At 36.5% G+C, this 19,879-nt stretch overlaps 1 protein-coding gene across 2 annotated transcripts in view; it reads left to right on the top strand.

Moving 5' to 3' along the window:
* Positions 1-19,879, top strand: part of LOC150104880 (chromosome-associated kinesin KIF4-like) — a 282,861-nt gene that overhangs the window by 87,423 nt on the left and 175,559 nt on the right. For both annotated transcript variants that reach the window (XM_090396035.1, XM_090396036.1), the window contains exons 6-9: positions 622-732; positions 12,841-13,016; positions 13,115-13,324; positions 17,510-17,568. In XM_090396035.1, coding sequence (XP_090252161.1) covers positions 622-732; positions 12,841-13,016; positions 13,115-13,324; positions 17,510-17,568 — 556 coding nt within the window. The remainder of the gene's footprint in view (positions 1-621; positions 733-12,840; positions 13,017-13,114; positions 13,325-17,509; positions 17,569-19,879) is intronic.

Raw genomic sequence — 19,879 nt, 5'->3', positions numbered from 1 at the left:
GGAAGAAAATGAAAAGATGATTTTGAAGGTTCATCAGGGCTGTAATATGAAATTGATAATTACAGTGTCTTTTTTTTTTTTTTGCTCCTGTAGAATTTAACAATGTAGAAGCATGATTATCAAGTCATTTTGTCAGGTAACAAGATTGCTAAGTGAAAATTTTTTTTTTCTTAACTAATGATAGCAAGACAGCATCATTTAAATGAGTTTTTCCACTTTAAGATTCAGCATTTTCCATTTCAAAAACTAACTTCTTTGGTCAAGGAACAATCTGAAATTTTGAACATGGTGAAACAGTTGAAAATTATATGAAATAATCAAGAATTATATTTTAGAATTCAAAAACAGATGGTGATAGATACTTAAAGAAATTACAAAGTGAAGATGTGCATATCTGGTTACTTGCTATATAGACATTATTAGTAGTTCTTAAAAGGAACCTTCTAACTATTGAGAACAGTTGTTTCACAAAATTTTACTAATACTGCTATTTTTTTGCCAGTCTGTTTATTATACTTAATTATAAAAAAATTAAATACAGATAGCGTATAGTTTTTCACAGTGTGTCAATTTAATTTTCTTGTTGACTATTTAATTTAATTTTGTTTAATTTTCTTGCAGGTGTGAATATCAATCGTGGGTTATTGGCTTTGGGAAATGTCATCAGTGCATTATGTGATGAGAGTAGTCATATTCCATATAGAGATTCTAAGCTTACTCGTCTACTGCAGGGTTAGTAGTTAAAATACATGTTGAATTTCAATGATAAATATCATCAATTTGTCTTGAGAAAAGGTTTACAATGACATTCCGTAATATTATTTCCACTGTACTACAGAAGGAACAATGTGAATTCAGTTACTTAGGAAAATTGAATGAGACAAAACAATTTTTGTCATTTATACAAATGTTTAAATGATAACTAACACATTGTTGAACTACCATATCTGTGAGATCTTGGTCCAGCTTTCAGTGCTGTATAAATCATTAATTTAAAAAATGGCAATTAATGCTGTAATCTGACTCTTGAAAATTTATTAATTTCACATCTTGCTGAAAGAATGAATTAAGACAAAAGGTCAATTTTTAATACATATGCCACTTTTTTAAATAAGTTTTTTTTTCTTTCTTATCTTCTCCTTTCAAAAACCTAACTCAGAATAACTACTGCAACCTGACACCAAACAAATACGAAAGAAGTGCGCATCCTACCAAAATTGTGACATGTTAAGAACATTATTTCTTGACTGGGTATACCATTGTAACTAATAACAAAGTGGATATCTTCTGGATTAATGGATATCTACTTGAATAAGGAATGAGAGGATGAGCTGGGTTAGCAATTTACTGAACAAATTGTATTTTTTTTCTTCACTAAAACCAAAGCTTAATGGTTACTTAAGATTGAAGTTTGACCACATAGCCTGTAGGAAATGTGCAGGATCAATTCTGACCCAATATCCAATCCATATATACCTATGGCTCGTCATCTTATTTGGTATCCATCCTCAAACTGCACAAATGAGAATGTGCTGGTAGTTTACTTGGCCAATCAAATTGTATTTTATGCTGGCTTAAACCATAGATAAATATGATAATACATAATACAATATTGTCAGTTGTTGTTGGGGGGGAGGGGTTGTTAGGCTCAGCAAGACCCTCTGAGTGCAACTGGAATCTCAAACTTAATAGAATTGAAAATCATCACTAATTACTATAAAAAAAAAAGTATCAATAGAAAAGAGATGGCAATAACAGAAATACCATATTGACGTAACTGATGTTTTCAAGACGAAAACAAAAACATGTTATATTCAGACAAACGTGATCAGGGAAAGAAAAGTCCTATAATATTTAATACTGAACATGAGGATAAAATTCTTGATATGGCAGGCAATTTCAAGTAGTGAAGTTAAATTTTGTTAAAAGAAGAAACTGGACATCAAAAACTATTTGGGGTCATTAATGAAAGTGTAGCTAATATAAAGGAAAAGTTGGTTCTTGTTGAAAACAAATATCAGAAACAGTGAGTGTCACCATCATTAGGATCAAATTCCTGATATATATATATATACTGCTTAGAAAGAAGTCACTGGACATCCTCATGGTATTGTGATAGGACGGCATGTTGTAGTCCTACCCGTTCGGCAGATTGGGTCATCCCAGGTCAACAATCAGTGATACCATACTGAGATGGATGACTCGCGAATGTGACCATAGGGTGCTACGAAGGATAATGTGTACAAACACCATTCATCACTGACACGTTGAATGTGGAGTTCCAGGCATTGACTGGAACATGAATCTGCACAAAAAACATTAAGAACCAAGGCTCACAACATGGATTTCCATTGTTGGATTGCAATATGCAAGTCCACATTTCCTGAACCAACATGCAGCGTCGTCTTCAGTGGGACATGGAAGCTTGGAATACTGTGTTATGGAGTGACAAATCATGCTACTCTTTCTGCCGAGCAGTTGGATGGGTGTGGGTGGAGCCCAGTGAACATCTCTTACCAGAGTGCATAACCTCAACTATGAAATTTGGAGGTGGTGTGATGGTATGGTCCTGTTTCTCTTGGTTTAGCCTCAGACCTCTGTTTGTGGTGGCAGAAATATTGAGCTCTGAGAGGTACTGAATATTCTGGAATGCAATGCTTCCTACTTTGTGGCATTTCTATGGAACTGACCATTCTCTTTCAGCAAGACAAGCCACTGTGTCATAAGGCTGCTGCTGTAGTTGTGCGGTTTGTAGACATGAATGTCACCACACTTGACTGACCTCCACAGAGCCCTGATCTAACTGTTTTGAACACCTTTATGATGAACAGGAACATCAGGTGAGATCAAGGGACATCCTTCCCACAACAATCCAAGGCCTCATTACGTGCCTTCACGAAGAATGGTCCAAAATTCCCATTGATTTCTAATGTACACTTGTGGAAAGTATGCCTTGTAGGATGGCTGCACTTTTCGCAATAATAGGAGGGTCTACATCTTATTAAGATGGGTGCCATGGCTGTTTGTTCCTCACACTATGGTGTCCAAGCAGTATATACCCTCAAGGGGAGGGGTATATTGTCATATCATATATTTCAGTCTTCTAAGGCACTTCTAACTGCATTAATCCATGCAGAGCTTGCTCTTCCTCAGGGAGGTCTTTGGCCCTTGATCAAACACCGGTTTTGCTAACCTTTTCTCTCTCATTCTGCTTAAGTGACTATACCACCTTAGATTAACTTTGACTCATTCTTGCATGCTCATAATATCAAGTTTCTTCCTAATATTGTATATTCATTTTCATATGATGCTGCCATCATATGAAAATGAATGCCATCTAATTTGTAATTTTTTTCAGAATTCTTCTCTTCCATAGTCTGTAGTCAACTATCATATCTGCTGTCTCTAGTCCCATCTATGAAATGTTGTACATCTATAATACTTTGAACATTCTCAGCCAGCTAACGACAATCAATTAAGCATCCATGCACACAGCAGGATTTGAATATGTTGCCTGTTGGTTGGAGAGAAAGCATGAACTACTTCGCTCACCAGGCCAGCTACTGTTGTGTCACGACCTGTTTTATTTAGCAATCTTTCAAAGTAATTTGCACTTTGAGATTATAGAAGATAAATGTTATGAAAGTAACAAAATGTTCTGGAGGCTATTGAAAGGCTATTAAAATATAGAAATTATTATATAATAACTTATGACTCCCCTAGGGAGTCAAGGACTCGTTGAGAAAGGACATACATCACTCATACTGTCATACCTTCACTAAACTCATTCATATTAGATGCACTCACTACTTCAACAGACAAGCTCTGTGAGAGAAAAATCTAGCTCTTAAACCTTTCTTAACCATGTATAAACTTCACTTCCATTGATGTCCCTATATTCTCTCCCCACCTTCCATATAATGAAAAATTTCATCAGGTAATATTCCATAACATCCATTCAGAAGTCTATAGACCTTTATCATATCACCTCCTTTTTCTCCTGTATACTGAAGTCTGCAATCCACATATTTTCAGTCTGTCCTCATAATTTACATTCCATAATTTCAGTATAAACTTTGTAACTCTTCTTTGTGCCCTTTCCACATTTTCTTTATCCCCTCCAAACCCAGGAGACCAGTCCTGCTCACAGTAGCCTAGGTACAGTTGTATCAAGACCTTATAAAGAAGCAATTCTCATTTTAACATTGCAGTTATCCTCTGAGTTGTATTTGCAATTTTTACTATGTGACCTTTAAACTTCAAATTCCTGTCTACCATAACTCCAAGATCCCTGGTTTCATCAATTTTTTGTATCATAATACCCCACATTTCCAGCTATTCAAAATATCAGTGGCATCTCTAATTACTGTGCCTATCTTTGCATCATCAACAAACAATCAAACATATGTTAGATCTTTCCAAATATCACTCATGTATAAATTGAACAATGGTCCAAGAACTGATATCCTTGGAGTACACCACTGGAAAACTTAAATCTGGCAGAACCCTCCATGTACCACTTTGCGATATCTCACCATCCACTTATCCACGTCAAGAGTATATATTTCAATTCCATGTTCTCCAGTTTATGCAACAGCTTTTCATGTTGTATTCTATGAAATGCCTTAGCAATGTCCCACAGTGTCATAGTGTATTCATTCCCTTTGTTTAACCCAGCCATAACATTGTCATAAAATATGAGCAAATTTCTAAAACATGAAATGCTGTTCCTTAGCTTGTCTGTCTACCCATTTCTGTATGTGAATTCTTATCGACTTTTCTAAAATCTTCACCACCACACCAGAGATACAGATAGGTCAGTAGTCAGAGAATTTGAGTTTTTGCACCACCCTTGTATAATGGGACTATCATATATTCTTTCCATTCCTGTGGTATCTTTCCTTCCTCAGCTGAACTCAAGTTATATAAACATGTCAAAGGCCTAGCCAAGTCAGCTGACATGCCTTTAGCATACATGCAGATATCCCATCTACCCTGCTGAATTGATATCCAGGTTGTGCAAGAATTCCTCTACCTGCTTCTGGTGCATGCCTGTTTCTTCATCCAATTTAGTAGTAGAACTGTGCAGCATGTTACATACACCTGGTTGATAGCTCCTGGGAAATTGAGCACTCATTATTTGAACAATCTCATCAGCTTCTGACACAAGGGTACCATCTGCATTTACTAAAGTTATTCTTCCACATTCGTTTTTTTCTTTTACTTTCATAATTAAAAAATTCTTTTGGTTTTCCTGTAGCCTCTACTACCAATTTCTTTTTGTACTGTAATTTAGCTTTCTGAATAACTTGTCTGGCCTGTGCTTTATATATTTCATAACCCCTCTCCTACTTATTCTCACAGTATTCCTTCCACATCATTCTTCTTCTTCTGAATTTTTGCTTAATAAGGTTGCATCGATTTTACTCCCACACTATTTGTTCTTTGAACTCTAGGGACACATTCAGATACTACTTCATTTAAGCACCCTTTCTAAGTTTCCTATGCATTGATGGTATTCTACTGAATTTGTCATAATTTTCAGCTGTATACTTCAGTGTATAACCTGTCTTAATTGACTCATGCATGTAATTCACTCCTTCTAGGACAATATGGCACAATCATTGTCACCAACTGGTAAAATTGCCACATTATTAACCTTTGACCTTGAGGTCCTTCTTTCACACTGCTTGAGGAAGTTGTCTTGCAACAGCTCAATAAACTCTCATGAGATTTCTCTTCTACCCAATCAGTGTTTGGATAATTTAAGTTACCCATAATGATTACTCATTTAGTATCCATCAGGTCAATTTGGTTCATCATCTCCAGCAGCTGAACTTGCAGGTATGTATCAGCATGCAGCATATATTCCATCCTGTTAGCCTCCACTTTGTGCCATATAGCCTCAGACTCACTGCTACATGAGACATTATTATTATTATCAGTTTCATATGTTTCTAGATCTTCCTCATGAGTTCACTTTAGTGAGTACGGGCATGGCAAACCCAAGGTACCTAATGCTGCACCATGCCTTACTTCATGTAATAATATACATCTGTTATATTATCTGTAGACTGTTCCCTCCCATTCTTTCTTTGCTTCTTTCTTCTCTTCTTGCTCTTTACCCCCAATGCTATTAGAGTATTTGAGGGCTAGGGGTGAATCTTTCCTATTTTGCTATGTCATTTTGCTATGCAGCCACCGAAGGGGGCAAGCTAGCCCCAATAGGTGCTGGTCCCAAGCCCGGATAAATGACGAGGGTTAACGTTAGGAAGGGCATCCGGTCATAAAACTTCACTGCCAGCTCTAGCTATGATCATATGAGTTGAAAAGAAAGTGATACAGGGGCGTACCCCTTAAGCGACACGCAACCACATCGCCCTACAGCTGAGAGAAGTGGACGAGGGCTACTGCAGGTTAAGGGCAGGTGCGGTTAAAGAAGCGAGCCCAGCAACATGTGAGGCAGATCAAAGACTCTGGAGGAAGGGTATTAAGGAGGGATGTGGATATAAGAAACAGATGGAGAATATACTTTGAAGGACTTTTGAATGAAGAAAATGCAAGGACTCACAGAGAAGATGGGGAGCCTTATGAGGGGATGGTGTAGAACATTAGTAGAGTGGAAGTGAAGGAGGCATAAAGAGGATGAAGAATGGAATATTGGTGGGACCTGACAGGATCCCAGTGGAGGCATGGAAGGCACTGGGGGAAGAGGGAATTGACCTGCTGTGGGACCTGTTAATAAAAGTTTGTCAACAGGAAAATATATCCAAGGAATGGAGGGAAAAGTACTCTTGTTCCCATCTACAAGGGTAAAGGGGATGCACAAGACTGTAAAAATTACAGAGGAATAAAGTTGATGTCCCACACAATGAAAATCCTAGAGAGGGTTCTTGATGTAAAACTGAGGAACGAGATGGAGATTGCAAAGGAGCAATTTGCCGTTATGCCTGGTCGATCAACAACAGGTGCTATTTTGGGTTACGGCAGATGATGGAAAAGTTTCGAGAGAAACAACGAGAGCTACATCTGGTGTTTATTGATCTGGAGAAAGTGTACAATAGAGTGCCAAGGCAAGAATGGAGGTGTGTGAGGGAGAAGAAGGTACTGGAGAAATATGTCAGGTTAGTGCAGGAGATCTACGGAAATGTGAAGACAAGAGTTCGGACCTGCCTGGGAGAGACAGAAAGTTTTCCAGATAGTTGGCTTGCATCAAGGGTCATCATTAAGTCCCTTCCTGTTTAATATTATGATGGAGGAGGTGAGAGAAGACGCACCTCGGACTATGTTGTAAACTGTGTGCAGAATCAAGAGAAGTGGTGGCAACTAAACTGGGAAGTGGGAGGAAAGTACTGGAAGAGAGAGGTATGAGACTTAGCAGAAATAAGATAGAGTATATGTGTTGCAAAGTGGGTGGCAGCCAGGAGATAGATCTGGAGCTGGAAGGAAATGTCATCAGGATGGTCAGTGACTTTAGATACTTAGTTTCATCAATGAAAGAGGATGATGAGGCCGAGAAGGAAGTGGGATGCAGGATGGATGAACTTAGAAGAGATGGCTGGAGTGCTATGCGATAAGAGGGTGCCGATCAATCTAAAAGGCAAAATCTACAGGACAGTAGTGAGACTAGCTATGACGTATGTTATAGAAACTGTGGCCCTGAGGAAAAATAACATCAGCAGGATTGAAGCAGCAGAGATGAGAATGCTTAAGTGAATGTGTGGTGTGACCAGAAAGGATCGTCTGAAAAATGACTATGTAAGGGGAACGGTGAAAGTTACGAACTTAGGAGCAAAGATACAGGAGGCAAGGTTGAGATGGTTTGGTCATGTGATGAGGAGGGAGGAAGAGTATGTGGGAAGAAAGGTCATGCAGATGGATGTGCAGGGGAGGAGGAAGCATGGACAGCCAAAGAAGAGATAGTGGAGGAGAACTTGGATGTGGCTACAGCCCAAGACAGGAGGTTGTGGAGGAGACTCACTACAAACAGCGACCCTACTTAAGTGGGAAAAGCTGCAGAAGAAGAAGATATGTTTCTAGATCAGATAACTTGAGTCCACAGGACTCAAGTTATCTGATATCATTAGTAGTACTCCCCACCTCTCCTTTCCTATCTATTCTGTCCTTCCTAAAAATACTATAACCTTTACACTCAATTCTAGTTACTACATCTGACTCTGATAGCCAGCTTTCACTAATGCCAACAATCCAAGCCGTAACAAATTCAGCCCCTTTGTTTCTGATGCTCCTTGCTCCTGTCATTTTTGTACAGATATAACAAATTACCACCTGGTTTTTCTTATACCTAAATCTATAGTCTAGTTGGATAACTTATGCAAGTATACTTAGAAGAGTTTATGAAAAACTTGGAAAGAACATGCTAGGTCTGAGTGAAATAAGAGTTAACAAGACTGCATTTTACTTTAAGACAAATAGTCAAAAAATCATGGGAATGTGAAAAGGACTGTACATCCAATTCTCTTTTTACATGGCTTTTTTTTACATGAATTATTTCACATAAGCAATTCTATTTTTACACTGTATATTTTGATTTAACACTGCTCAAATGGTGCTTATTTTTAAAATTTCTGTTTGAATTCAGTTCTGTTAAAAAGAGTATTTCCATTATAATTATCATTTCCTAGTATGGTACATATATGTACTTAAACTTGAATTTTTGGGGAACCTCCCTTGATGTTTTAGATATCAGGGATTACTCTATGCTACAGAATGCAGACAAATGCCAAGTAGAACTTATATAGCGAAATCACAAAAAAAGTGTTGGTGGCTTTAAAGCAGCTAAGGATCATATGACTCTATTATTTTGCAGCAATGCTTCAGGAGATCATATATTAACACTTTGACTGCAGTGTGCCTCACACATACACTTTCTGCTAGAGCCATGTGATACGTATCTGTTTTCACAGGTTAACTTGTTATTATTCCCAGTGGCCTGTGAAGATGGGAAAAAAAAATAGTATTGTCGCAGTTAACATGTTAAAAACTACTCATTAATTGATCCCTAAGACCGCTGGCAATGAAAGGTGTGGATTTTAACATGTTACCAGTGCACTTGAAGGCAGGTAAAAAAAAGATTGGATTAAAAAAGAAATTTTTAATGAATGGTTCCATCAATGCTTTGTTCCAGAAGTTAAATGCTATTTGATGGGAAAAAAATCTGGACTTTAAAGTTTCATTGATTATAGACAATGTGCCTTTCCATCCTGTTTTACAACACCCAAATGTAGAATTTTGCTTTCTGCCACTTAATACAACCACCAGACCAGGGTGTGATTGCCACCTTCAAAACTTACTACATACAAAGAACATTCCAATACATTTTGTATAAACTAGATAAGGATAATTTTCTGACAGTTATTGATGTGAGGAAGAAATTTTCTATTTTGGTTTTAAAAGAGGTAAACCGTGAGTAGACATATCGGTACACAATAAATAACGGAAAAAACTCACGTAGAAAGATTATTTATTAGTATAATTTTTGCCTGTGTGTCACAGGCATCCTCAGTACATTAAGCTCAAAATTAAACACTAAAAGAAGAACACCAATCTTATATTGAATACTTTAAACCTGAAAAGTCTGGACTTTCTGAACATGCCATCTTCACTAGACACAGAGTTCATTGGAGAAAGACAAGAGTTCACAAAAGTCAGTTTCTCATGGAACGCCTTTATAAAGAAACATGTGAAACTCTACTTCATTCTCCTAACTTAAACAGATCCGACGGCTTACGTCTGTCCCCTTTATGGGAGATAGTACTTTACAAATCAACTAATCTTTCCTAACTTTTTATTATATTAATTTTTTTTTTTTTTTTTTTTTTTTTTTTTTTTTTTTTTAGGAAAGTTATTGACCTTTTTAGTTATCTTACACCAGCTACTTAGGTGGCGCTTTTTGGAATTGTCAGTTAGTGTTTAATTTTGAGCTTAATGTACTGAGGATGCCTGTGACACACAGGCGAAAATTATACTAATAAATAATCTTTCTACGTGAGTTTTTTCCGTTATTTATTGTGTACCGAGATTTCTATTTTGGATTGCATCAAACTTGTTAAGTTGGCATTATCAGAATTGAAACCATCAACTTTAAATGCATACTGAAAAGCTACTTCGCCAGAATGTGTGAAAAGAAAAGTCCTGTACCTTTGCATACAACTGAATATCCCAATATCATCAGATTAGCATATGCAGTTGGCGGAGAAGGATTTGATGAATTTTCATCTGCAGATATTGAAGAAATGATGGTTAGGGATGACAAAATAATAGAAGATGTCCTTCAGAATCTCGATGAAAAAGAAAAAAGTGATGATGATAATGAAGAGATTCTACTCACTGCAGGATTAATTAAAGAAGAGCTTCAAATGGCTAGTAAAAGTGAAAAGTCATTTTCTTACACATGATCCAAATACTGAATGAGTTGAACAGTTTAAACGTGAACTGAAGTCATGTATGATGCGATATGAAAAATTATACAAAAATCTAGTCAAAACAGGATTTCAACGATTAATTATGAGTTCATGGTAAAAAAAAAAAAAAAAATCAACTTTCAGAATTATTGGAAATTACTGAAAAAAACGTTTTGCCATTGCAGTATGAACAGGATGGCCAAAGTGTTTCAAGTGATGGAAGTGATTTAATTCCAATCTCACACAAAAGAATGTGGTTACTTTCAGAAAGTGATGGCAAATAAAATTTAACTAATAACGCTATGTGCAGGTGTATTTGGACCTTTTTGAATTTCTGTTTTATTAGTGACACACTACTTTCTTTAAGAGGTGTGTGTGTGTGTGTGTGTGTGTGTGTGTGTGTGTGTGTGTGTGTGTGTGTGTGTGTGTGTGTGTGTGTAAAGAAAGTATCTGTTTTTTCATATGCACTGCATCCTTTTTTTTACACGATTTTTTCTAGAACCAATCTACCGTGTAAATGGAGAATTGGGTATATTTAAATTTGTAGATATGGAAAAGGCATATTAATAGGTCCCAAGAGAAACACTGTTCAAAACACTATACTTATATACCCTAAATTGGACATTATACAGAGGACACTATATTGCCTGTGCTTAAGCTATAAATCAGCAACTAGAATTGAATGATGTACAGGAAGATGGTTTACTGTTAAATCACATATAAGACAAGAATGCAAGCTATTCTAACTGTTCATCAGTTCCTGACATGTCCCCTCATAGGATAATAGTGCATAATGAAGTTTACCTTATTATTAGTATCTTATAAACAGTTTCTTCCTATTAATGTTTTATTTGTAAGGCACTATTAATGACAACAATCCACCTAAATCTTGGTCTTTGTCTAGGTGGTTTTCTCCTACCATCTTGAAATCAATGGTCTGTGTTACTCACCTTTTTCTCCCATTATGTTTAAATGGCCTCAGATTAGCTCTTCTTGTACATTCTTGAATGTTAAAAATGTCCAGTTCCTTTCTAATACCTTCATTTTTTAATTTTTATGTATCATCTGTTTTTGCCTAATTTTTCTCAGAACCCTCATATGTACAGTGTCCAGTCTTGATACTGTTTTTTTTTTTTTCCTCAGGTCCCTAAGTTAAAATTACTCTGAGCACTGGCTTGTATACTGCTCTTCTAATGATATATCAAGTCTTGTTCCCTGGGTTTCTTGGGGATGAGGAAGCACTGAGAGGATTCAGAGTCAAGTGACCAAGATGGTGAGTGGCCTGTGGAATGTTCCCTATGAAGATAGATTGAAGGTCTGTGGATTGCAGAAGTTGGTTGATAGGAGGAAAAAGAAGGAATATGATAGAACAAGGGGTTATCCCTGGAAGTTGAATAATGGTGTGGTTAGTAGGGGTGTGAGGACTAGGTTTTTTGCTTGTAGAGTTGTGAAGGAGTGGAATGGGTTGCCAGAGTCAGTTGCAAATGCTTTGTCTGTTAATGGGTTCAAGAAGAGATATAATAGATTGTATGGATATATTGGGTCACCTGCGATGAGTATTTGGACTCCAAGGAGGTGCCTGTATAATAATAACGATGATCTTATACACCAAAATAAATTCATTACATGCCCAGAGGACTCTTTTTGCTTTAAGACTACAATTTAAGATGTGACTTGTAAATTTAATTATGTGGTACTATTCTAGTATCTTGTACATCCTATCAGTGTACATCACAGGAATAAATGACAAAACCAAAGCATGTTGAAACAATTATGATTTGTATGAAAATCAATAAAATGTTAGAAAACTATAAAAACAGGTAGGAATATAGAAAACTTCAGCTGCATTCTCAACAGAGAACTTATAGAACAATTAAAATATTTCAACTATTTATGTACAACTTTTAGTGAAGATGGTGAATTATATAAATAGATAATGGAATGACAACTGAGCTGTCTTGTAGGCTGCTAGTTTAGTGTTTCACTTAATTTCTATCTTATTTAATATAAAAGTTATTCATCTGGCTCAATGCCACACACTAGCTTTGTTTATTCTGTTATTCTTTATTTATTCTGAAGATAAAAACCATAGATATGAAAGTTCTATGAAAAATTGAGTAAGTGAACAGAATGACATTAAAAATGAAGCCAATAGCAAAGAACTGAGCAAGATCACACATTCTTGAATATGTGATCTACAGAATGGAGTTGGCTAAATGTTAGCAATTTGATGTCAAGATGGCTGGGAGAAGATCCAGACAAAGACCACAAGATTACAATGTAAGATGCGACTTGTAAATTTAATTATGTGGTACTATTCTAGTATCGTGTACATCCTATCAGTATACATAACAGGAATAAATGACAAAATCAAAACATATAGAAAGAATTGAGATTTACTAAAATTTCTTTTCAGATTCACTTGGAGGAAATAGCCATACTGTAATGATTGCTTGCATTAGTCCTGCAGATTCAAATCTAGATGAAACTCTGAACACTCTTCGTTATGCTGACAGAGCAAAAAAAATAAAAAACAAACCTATTATCAACAGAGATCCACATGCTGCAGAGTTGGCACGTCTTCGGAATTTGGTAAGAGCTTCCATTCTAGTTAAAATTTATTTAGTACTTAATTCCCACTATTCGTATATTTATTTTCATTGAAGTAGCATGATTTGCTATTTGTTTAGGTTCAACAACTTCAGATTCAGCTGCTTCAAAATGATAATATCATCAATTGTGGTGACAGAGCTGGATTATCAGGAGGAGGATGTAGTTCTAAGGAATTGCAGGTAGTACTGGAAAGAAATAAGCATCTTGAATCAGAGAATAAAAGAATAGGAAGGGAACTCCAGTGTGCTTTGGAACAAACTACAAGCTTATGTGAGAAAGCATTGCTGGTAAGTTATAGGAATATACAGCTATTAATACATCAATATATACAGGTGTATACCCAACTATCTTTTGATTTGAAATTATGTCAATGAATATTCTATACTTTGTTTTGCTAATTGTTCATTGTTTGGATTTTCTATCAATTGAGACATCTTTCTTACTATTTGATTGTAGGCATTTAGCAAGACCTGGCTATCAGAGGCTTACATAGTAACTGATATCAAGTGTAAAGGGTACAGTATTTTTAGGAAGTATAAGCAGGACAGGTGAGAAGGACATATGCCGCTACTAACTACTATTAGATGATTTGAATCCACTTAGAGTTGAGACCTATAACTGTAATTAAACTCTAACAGTTTTTCATGCGGCAGTGAGTTTGAAGTCATCCGGTGAGAGGTGGAGTCTAACAAAATTAAATACACAGTGGGGTGTTGTTACAGACCTGGTGGATCAGTTGCTAGTGATGAAGAAATGTATCACCAAATAGAAACGATAGTCGCCAAAAGAATAATCATGTTAGGGGAATTTAGTTATTCAAACATTGATTGGATAGCTGTGAAATCACATGAGAAGAATGAAACTGAATTTATTGAGCTGTTGTGAGACAACTTCCTCAAGCAGCATGTGACAGAAGGAACTCGGGGTCAAAGAGTGTTAGATCTGATTATAGTGTCAGAGGAGATTTCAGTTAAAAGATGTAACTATTCTCCTTCTGGTTGGTGACAGTAATAATGTGGTACTCACTTGGGAAGTGGCTAATTTATGAATGTTATGTTCAGAAAAGATTATTTGCTGAACTACAAAGCAGGAAATTATGTGACCATCTGAGGAGTATGATGGATTCTGTGCCATGGTATCAGTTAGGGAAGGATATCAACAGTGTGTTGGAAATGTTTAAAAATACTTAAATGATGCAATATCAGAATGGTATTCCTAGAGCTCAAAGAATAAATAGAGCAGTAGTGAAATGAATGTGTAATCTAATGAATCAAGAGAGTTGTAAGAAAAAGATGATGTGTAAGGAACATCGTGTGCATAAGGATGATGTCAGTTATGATAATTATAAGCAAGACCAAAAAATTAACAAGTGTTGTATGGAAAGCTAAGTTTGAGTATGAAATGAAACTTGTTCTGCTGGTTAAAGACAACTCAAAATAATTTTGTTGTTATGCTTTAAGTAAAAGAAAGAGTGAATTTGAAAGAATAACTCTGCTGAATGCAGATGGTATGTGGGTGACTGATGCAGAAGCGATTGTTCAGCTAATGAGTAGCCATTTTTCTAAAAGCTATGAACTTGGTATATGCAACATTGAACTCACTGCTACCTCTTTACTGTATGAGGAAGAAGTACTAGAGCTGTTGCACAAACTGAATAAGAATTCTGCAGTAGGAACTGATGGGATATCAGCACAGATGCTAAAAGAGTGTTCAGCTAAACTTCCTATTCTTTTGGCCTGGCTATATAATTTGAGTCTCAGAACAAGAAAGATTCCACAGGAGTGAAAAGAACCCCATTGCACAAGGGTGGTGCAAAGACCAATGTATCCAACTATCGACCAATCAGTATCTCAGGAGTGGTGGTAAATATTTCGGAAAAGTTGGTTAGGACTCTCTTTCAGAAATGGGTTGGCAGAGAATCTGTTCTTTGCAAAAACAGCATGGATTTACTAAGGGTAGGTCATATTTTAGTAACTTGTTCACATTCTATAATAAAGTTACTGTTGAGTTAGATAAGGGAATGGATACACCATGGTACTCATGGACTTTGCTAAGGCTTTTGACAGAATACAGCATGGAACATTGTTGCATAAATTGAAGACTATGAGATTGAATTTTAAAATATTAGTGTGAATAAGAAGATAGCTGACTGATAGATGAAGAACCCAAAAAGTGGTATATGGGGATGTGAGGCTACAAGATTTAAGGTAACTAATGGAATACCACTAGGATCAGTCCTTGATCGATTTTGATAGAAAGGATTTGACAAGACCCATACAGCTGTTTGCTGATAGTGCATAGATAGGGAGGTAATCAGAAATACAGCTAATATGCAATACTTGCAGAATGATTTGAATAGGCTGGAATACTAGGCCTGTGAAAATGGCTCAGTTCAGTGCTAGTAAATGTAAAGTCATGCACTTTGAGATGAGATATTCAGTGTCATATTATATTGGTGGAATTATGCTAGAAGAAACTGATCAAGATAGGGATCTTGGAGTTTAGTAGTGAAAGTTGAAGTTCACGGGCCATATAACAAAGATTGCAGATACAACTCAGGATAATTGCTATGCTGAAATGAATCTTGACGTTTAAAAAGGAAGTAATTTTGCCTCATTACAAGGCCTTGATAAGACTTGGACTGTTATGCACACATAGGTCTTCTGGTTTCCATGATGATTTTGATATAGTGGAGAGAGTATTCTATTCCCTCAGCCATACAGCTGGTGGGGGTAGCTATATGCTACCATACTAGGGAAATGATTATGAGCAAGGTGGTTTCCCATTGCCTTCCTTGCTGTACTATATCCTGTTACTGCAGCTTGTGTGTTCACGGGGCCAGTTTGCCTGCTTGTGGGATGAAGAACCCCAGATAAACAGGTGGAAAAACCCCTGCTGTCCATGCCTAAGACTGGCTAACTTGGCTATGGCTGCGGAAGATCCTTAAGCTCCTCACGTAATCGATGGAAATCGAACCTAAGACACTCCTTCCCCAGGCATATGGTTGCGAAGCGCATAGCCACTAGGCTAACCGTTCTGACTGGAGAGAGAGAGAATATGATATCAAAATTCTGGAATACTGATTACGAAGACAGATTAATAATTTGTAGACTGCAGACATTACTGAACAGAAGAAAGATGGGGTGACATGATTGAGGCATAAACTTTTGAAATGGTCATACAGGATTTCAGTACATGGAATTGTTCATTTTATGAAGAATGAGGAAAGGATGAGAGGGCATTCTTCAGAGTTAAGAATGAATGTCATTAAGGGGGGGGGGTGAGAGCTAGATGTTTCTCGCATAGAGTGGTGTGTGATTGGAATAGATTGCCATTGGAGGTGGTGAGTGCAGGTAGTGGGAATGAATTGAACAATGGGTATGACAACTGATGTCGGCGATATGGCCTCCCTTGATGAGTTCCTGACTCTGGCTTTTAATAATAATAATAGTTTCTTACTGAGTGACATCTGGCGATATTACTGAAGTATGACTGAAAGGAAGAGAAAAGGGGTGGGGGGGAGATGTTGGAGAATTGCAGGTAAGATGTAAAGTATGTGAAATTTTAAAACCTGGGTTTTAAGGGTGGGCAGTGAATTCTTTGGGTAGAAGGTGAAAGAGAAATTTTATGGAGAAAGGAGAAGGATTAGAATATGATGAAACAAGATTAGGGGTGGGAGTAACAGAGTGTGAGTCGTTTAAACGGTGTTGTCTTCGAAGCTCGTAGGAAGAAGAGAGAGCATTGAAGATGATCCTCACGATGGTCGACCTGTGGAAGTCATAACTGAGGAAAATGTCTCTTGTTGAGGAAGAATGCTCAATGACAGATGACTGAAGCTGAAAGAAGTCTCAGCAAGGTTGGGGCTTTCTATAACAACCATCTTTCACATCATTCACAAGAAGCTTCACATGACCAAATTCAGTGCAAGGTGGGTGCCCTGATTTATCTTTTCAATTCAGAAGGAGCATCATGTGACCTGTTCCTCCAAGTTTTTAGAGCTTTGCCGAGCGAATCAGAGAGAAGTGCTGTAATCCATTGTTATGGGGATGAAACCTTGGTCTTTTATTATGATCCTCTTTCCAAAAGGGAATCCATGGAGTGGTGTAAACCAGGTGAAGCACTGCGTAGAAAAGCCAAGGCCACCAAGAAGATCATGGCAACAATCTTTTGGGATTGCTGGGGAATTCTCTTCATTGACTTCAAGGAAACACCATGAATGCGGAATATTATGCTTCACTCCTGCACAAACTGCACAATGCCATAAAGGAGAAGAGATGAGGAATGTTGAGTCATGGTGTTCACAACAATGCTCCAGTCCATACAGCTATTGTTGTGAAGGACTGTGAACACCCATCCTACAGCCTATATATAGCACCCAAAACTGAAACTTATTTTGGTGCAGTTTTTTAATTAATTGCAATGTAACTAACTATGACGTCTTAATTTTTATTAATCTCCCATTTGGTTCTTAGGCTGAAATGAGCAGAGACAAGCTTTTGCAACGACTTGAAGAACTGAAAGAGAAAACTGGGTAAGAATTTTAGCAGTTGACTTCAAACTGTAGCTTGTGTTGCTGTAAGTGCTGTTTAAGATTTTAACTACTGTGATTATTAGGAAAATAGTTTTTCTTTTCACAACACTTACATAAAAATTTTCATATTTGAATTTCTTTTTATCCATATTCAACTTTTTTAAGTTACAGCTTTACTATAAAATGTTTTAAACTTGCAGCATATTTAGTACTGTGGATGATAGGTTATTTGGTGAACATCGTTGGTTACATGTACAGTTACATGTACAGGTCGTTAGTTACATGGTTACATTTTAAACGTCAAGATATCAGCACATGCAAATGTCTTTAGTTACTGATAATGTCTTTGTGCTGGTTACTAGTTTATATAAACACACTAGGCTAATGTTGAAAGCAGTAATTTTATAAAGTTTTCTGCTTTAATTGAAAGAACTGTATGAATATTATTTAATAACTCCTCTATAGCTCAGTCAGTATAGACGAAGCCCTTTGGTCAGAAAGACCTGGGTTCAATTCCCATCCAAGACATGAGGAACCTTTATCTGGTCTCTTCCAACTAAAGGTGAGTTAGCCAGTCTCATACAGAGGTTAGGGAGTTTTTTCACCCAGAAATTCGGTTTTTTCGTACCCCAGAATGGCAAACTGGCCCTGTGGCACACACATCTACAGACATAAAAATTGTCCCCTCCTCCCAATATAAGACTCCATGACAACAAGCCAGTTGGGGTCTCTAACAGTCACATAATCATAGCAGACCTTGCACCAAGTAGGATAAAAGAGCTATAAAGAAGAAGATATGAATATTATTTAAGTTTTATTATTATTATTATTTAATCTTTTGGAAGGCTTTTGTTTAGTGCAAAGCCTTCCAAAAGATTTGTGGAATTTGGTAGTATCTCAATTAAAGCAGAAAACTCAACTAATAAACAGAACATTACATTATAATAGAAATTCACTATTCTCTTAAAAAGTAAATTTAATCAACAATGTTGCCAGCTGACAAAATAGTAATTCATATATTCTCTCCTGAACACAGCAGAATCAAATTATTCAATTTTTCAATATCTCCAAAACACATTCCCATAGTTGACATGGCGAATGTCAAAAATTCTGTACTGAATTCCTGAAGATTCAACAGACATATTTCTCTTCTAAGATTAAGATTGCTTCTTTATCTAGAGAACACTTTCTTCAAATTCCAGGAATGCTATTTGAACATTTTGGAGACTTATCCATGGCTGTAGCAATTCGTCCACACCTAGCTAACATATACATGGAAAGGTTTGAACAAACAGCTAATGAGAGATACCATACTATACCATACCAAGATTATGGGTGAGATATGCAGACAATGTTTTCATCATTTGGCCAGGCCTAGAAGAAACTTTCCATAATTTCACTGACTTCCTTAACAGTTTAAATCACAAAATCTAATTTACATCACAGTAGAAAACGATAGATCCATTTCCTTCCTGGACGTTCTCATCTCAGTTAAAGATTGTAGCTAACTCGTAGAATTGTAGAAAAGCTTACTTTTAATATATACAGAAAAAAAGTTTGTTGTACCATTATTTTATATTGTGGAGAAGAAAGATAAGCAAAATAAGTTTCTTTGCCTAGTTGCAGGGAAAAGACATAGAGGAAGACGAAGATGTAGATGAATTGATACAGTAAAAAGTGCCTTAGAAGACCGAAATATAAGGTCTGATAAGGTTGGAGTCTTCACAAATAACATATTACTTTGGAAGAAAATTGTTGATTGGAAGGTAATAATGGTGCAACTTTTTCATGTAGTACTATCATAATATCCTGTACATCACCTGAGGGTAAATATCAGGAATTTGATGATGAGAAAAAAAGTTCAATACTGGTCAGTATCTACATGCCAGTTCCAACTACCACCACCTGCAAACCATGAGATATCAGTAAAACCCTAAAAGAAAATAGCCATTATGATAGCAAGTGATGATATTAAAAAAATAAATAAATAACTTTAAAGACATCTTCAAAAAAAATGGCTACAACATCAGAACTATTAATAACAATCGCATGTTACAAGACTAGAAAGGCACAGTTTCCTTACCTTACATCAGAAATGTTATAGACAAAATAGCAAAATTCCTCAAACAATATAACTTTAAAGTTGCCTTTCAACCTCTACAAAAAAGTCTCCATGATGTTAATATCATCAAAATAATCTCATCAGCCAAAGAAGAGACCTGGAGTATACAAAATCTTTTGTAATTGTACTGTTTGTTATGTTGGACAGGTAGGGATTGGAGAAATTCTTCAAAATGGACATCAGAAATGT

This window comes from Typopeltis vanoorti, chromosome 7 (assembly GCF_054136105.1).
Source record: "Typopeltis vanoorti isolate ZY-2024b chromosome 7, IOZ_Tvanoo_1.0, whole genome shotgun sequence".
Lineage (NCBI taxonomy): Eukaryota > Metazoa > Arthropoda > Arachnida > Uropygi > Thelyphonidae > Typopeltis > Typopeltis vanoorti.
Note: the sequence above shows the minus strand (reverse complement) of the source record. Positions and strands in the feature narration are given on the sequence as shown.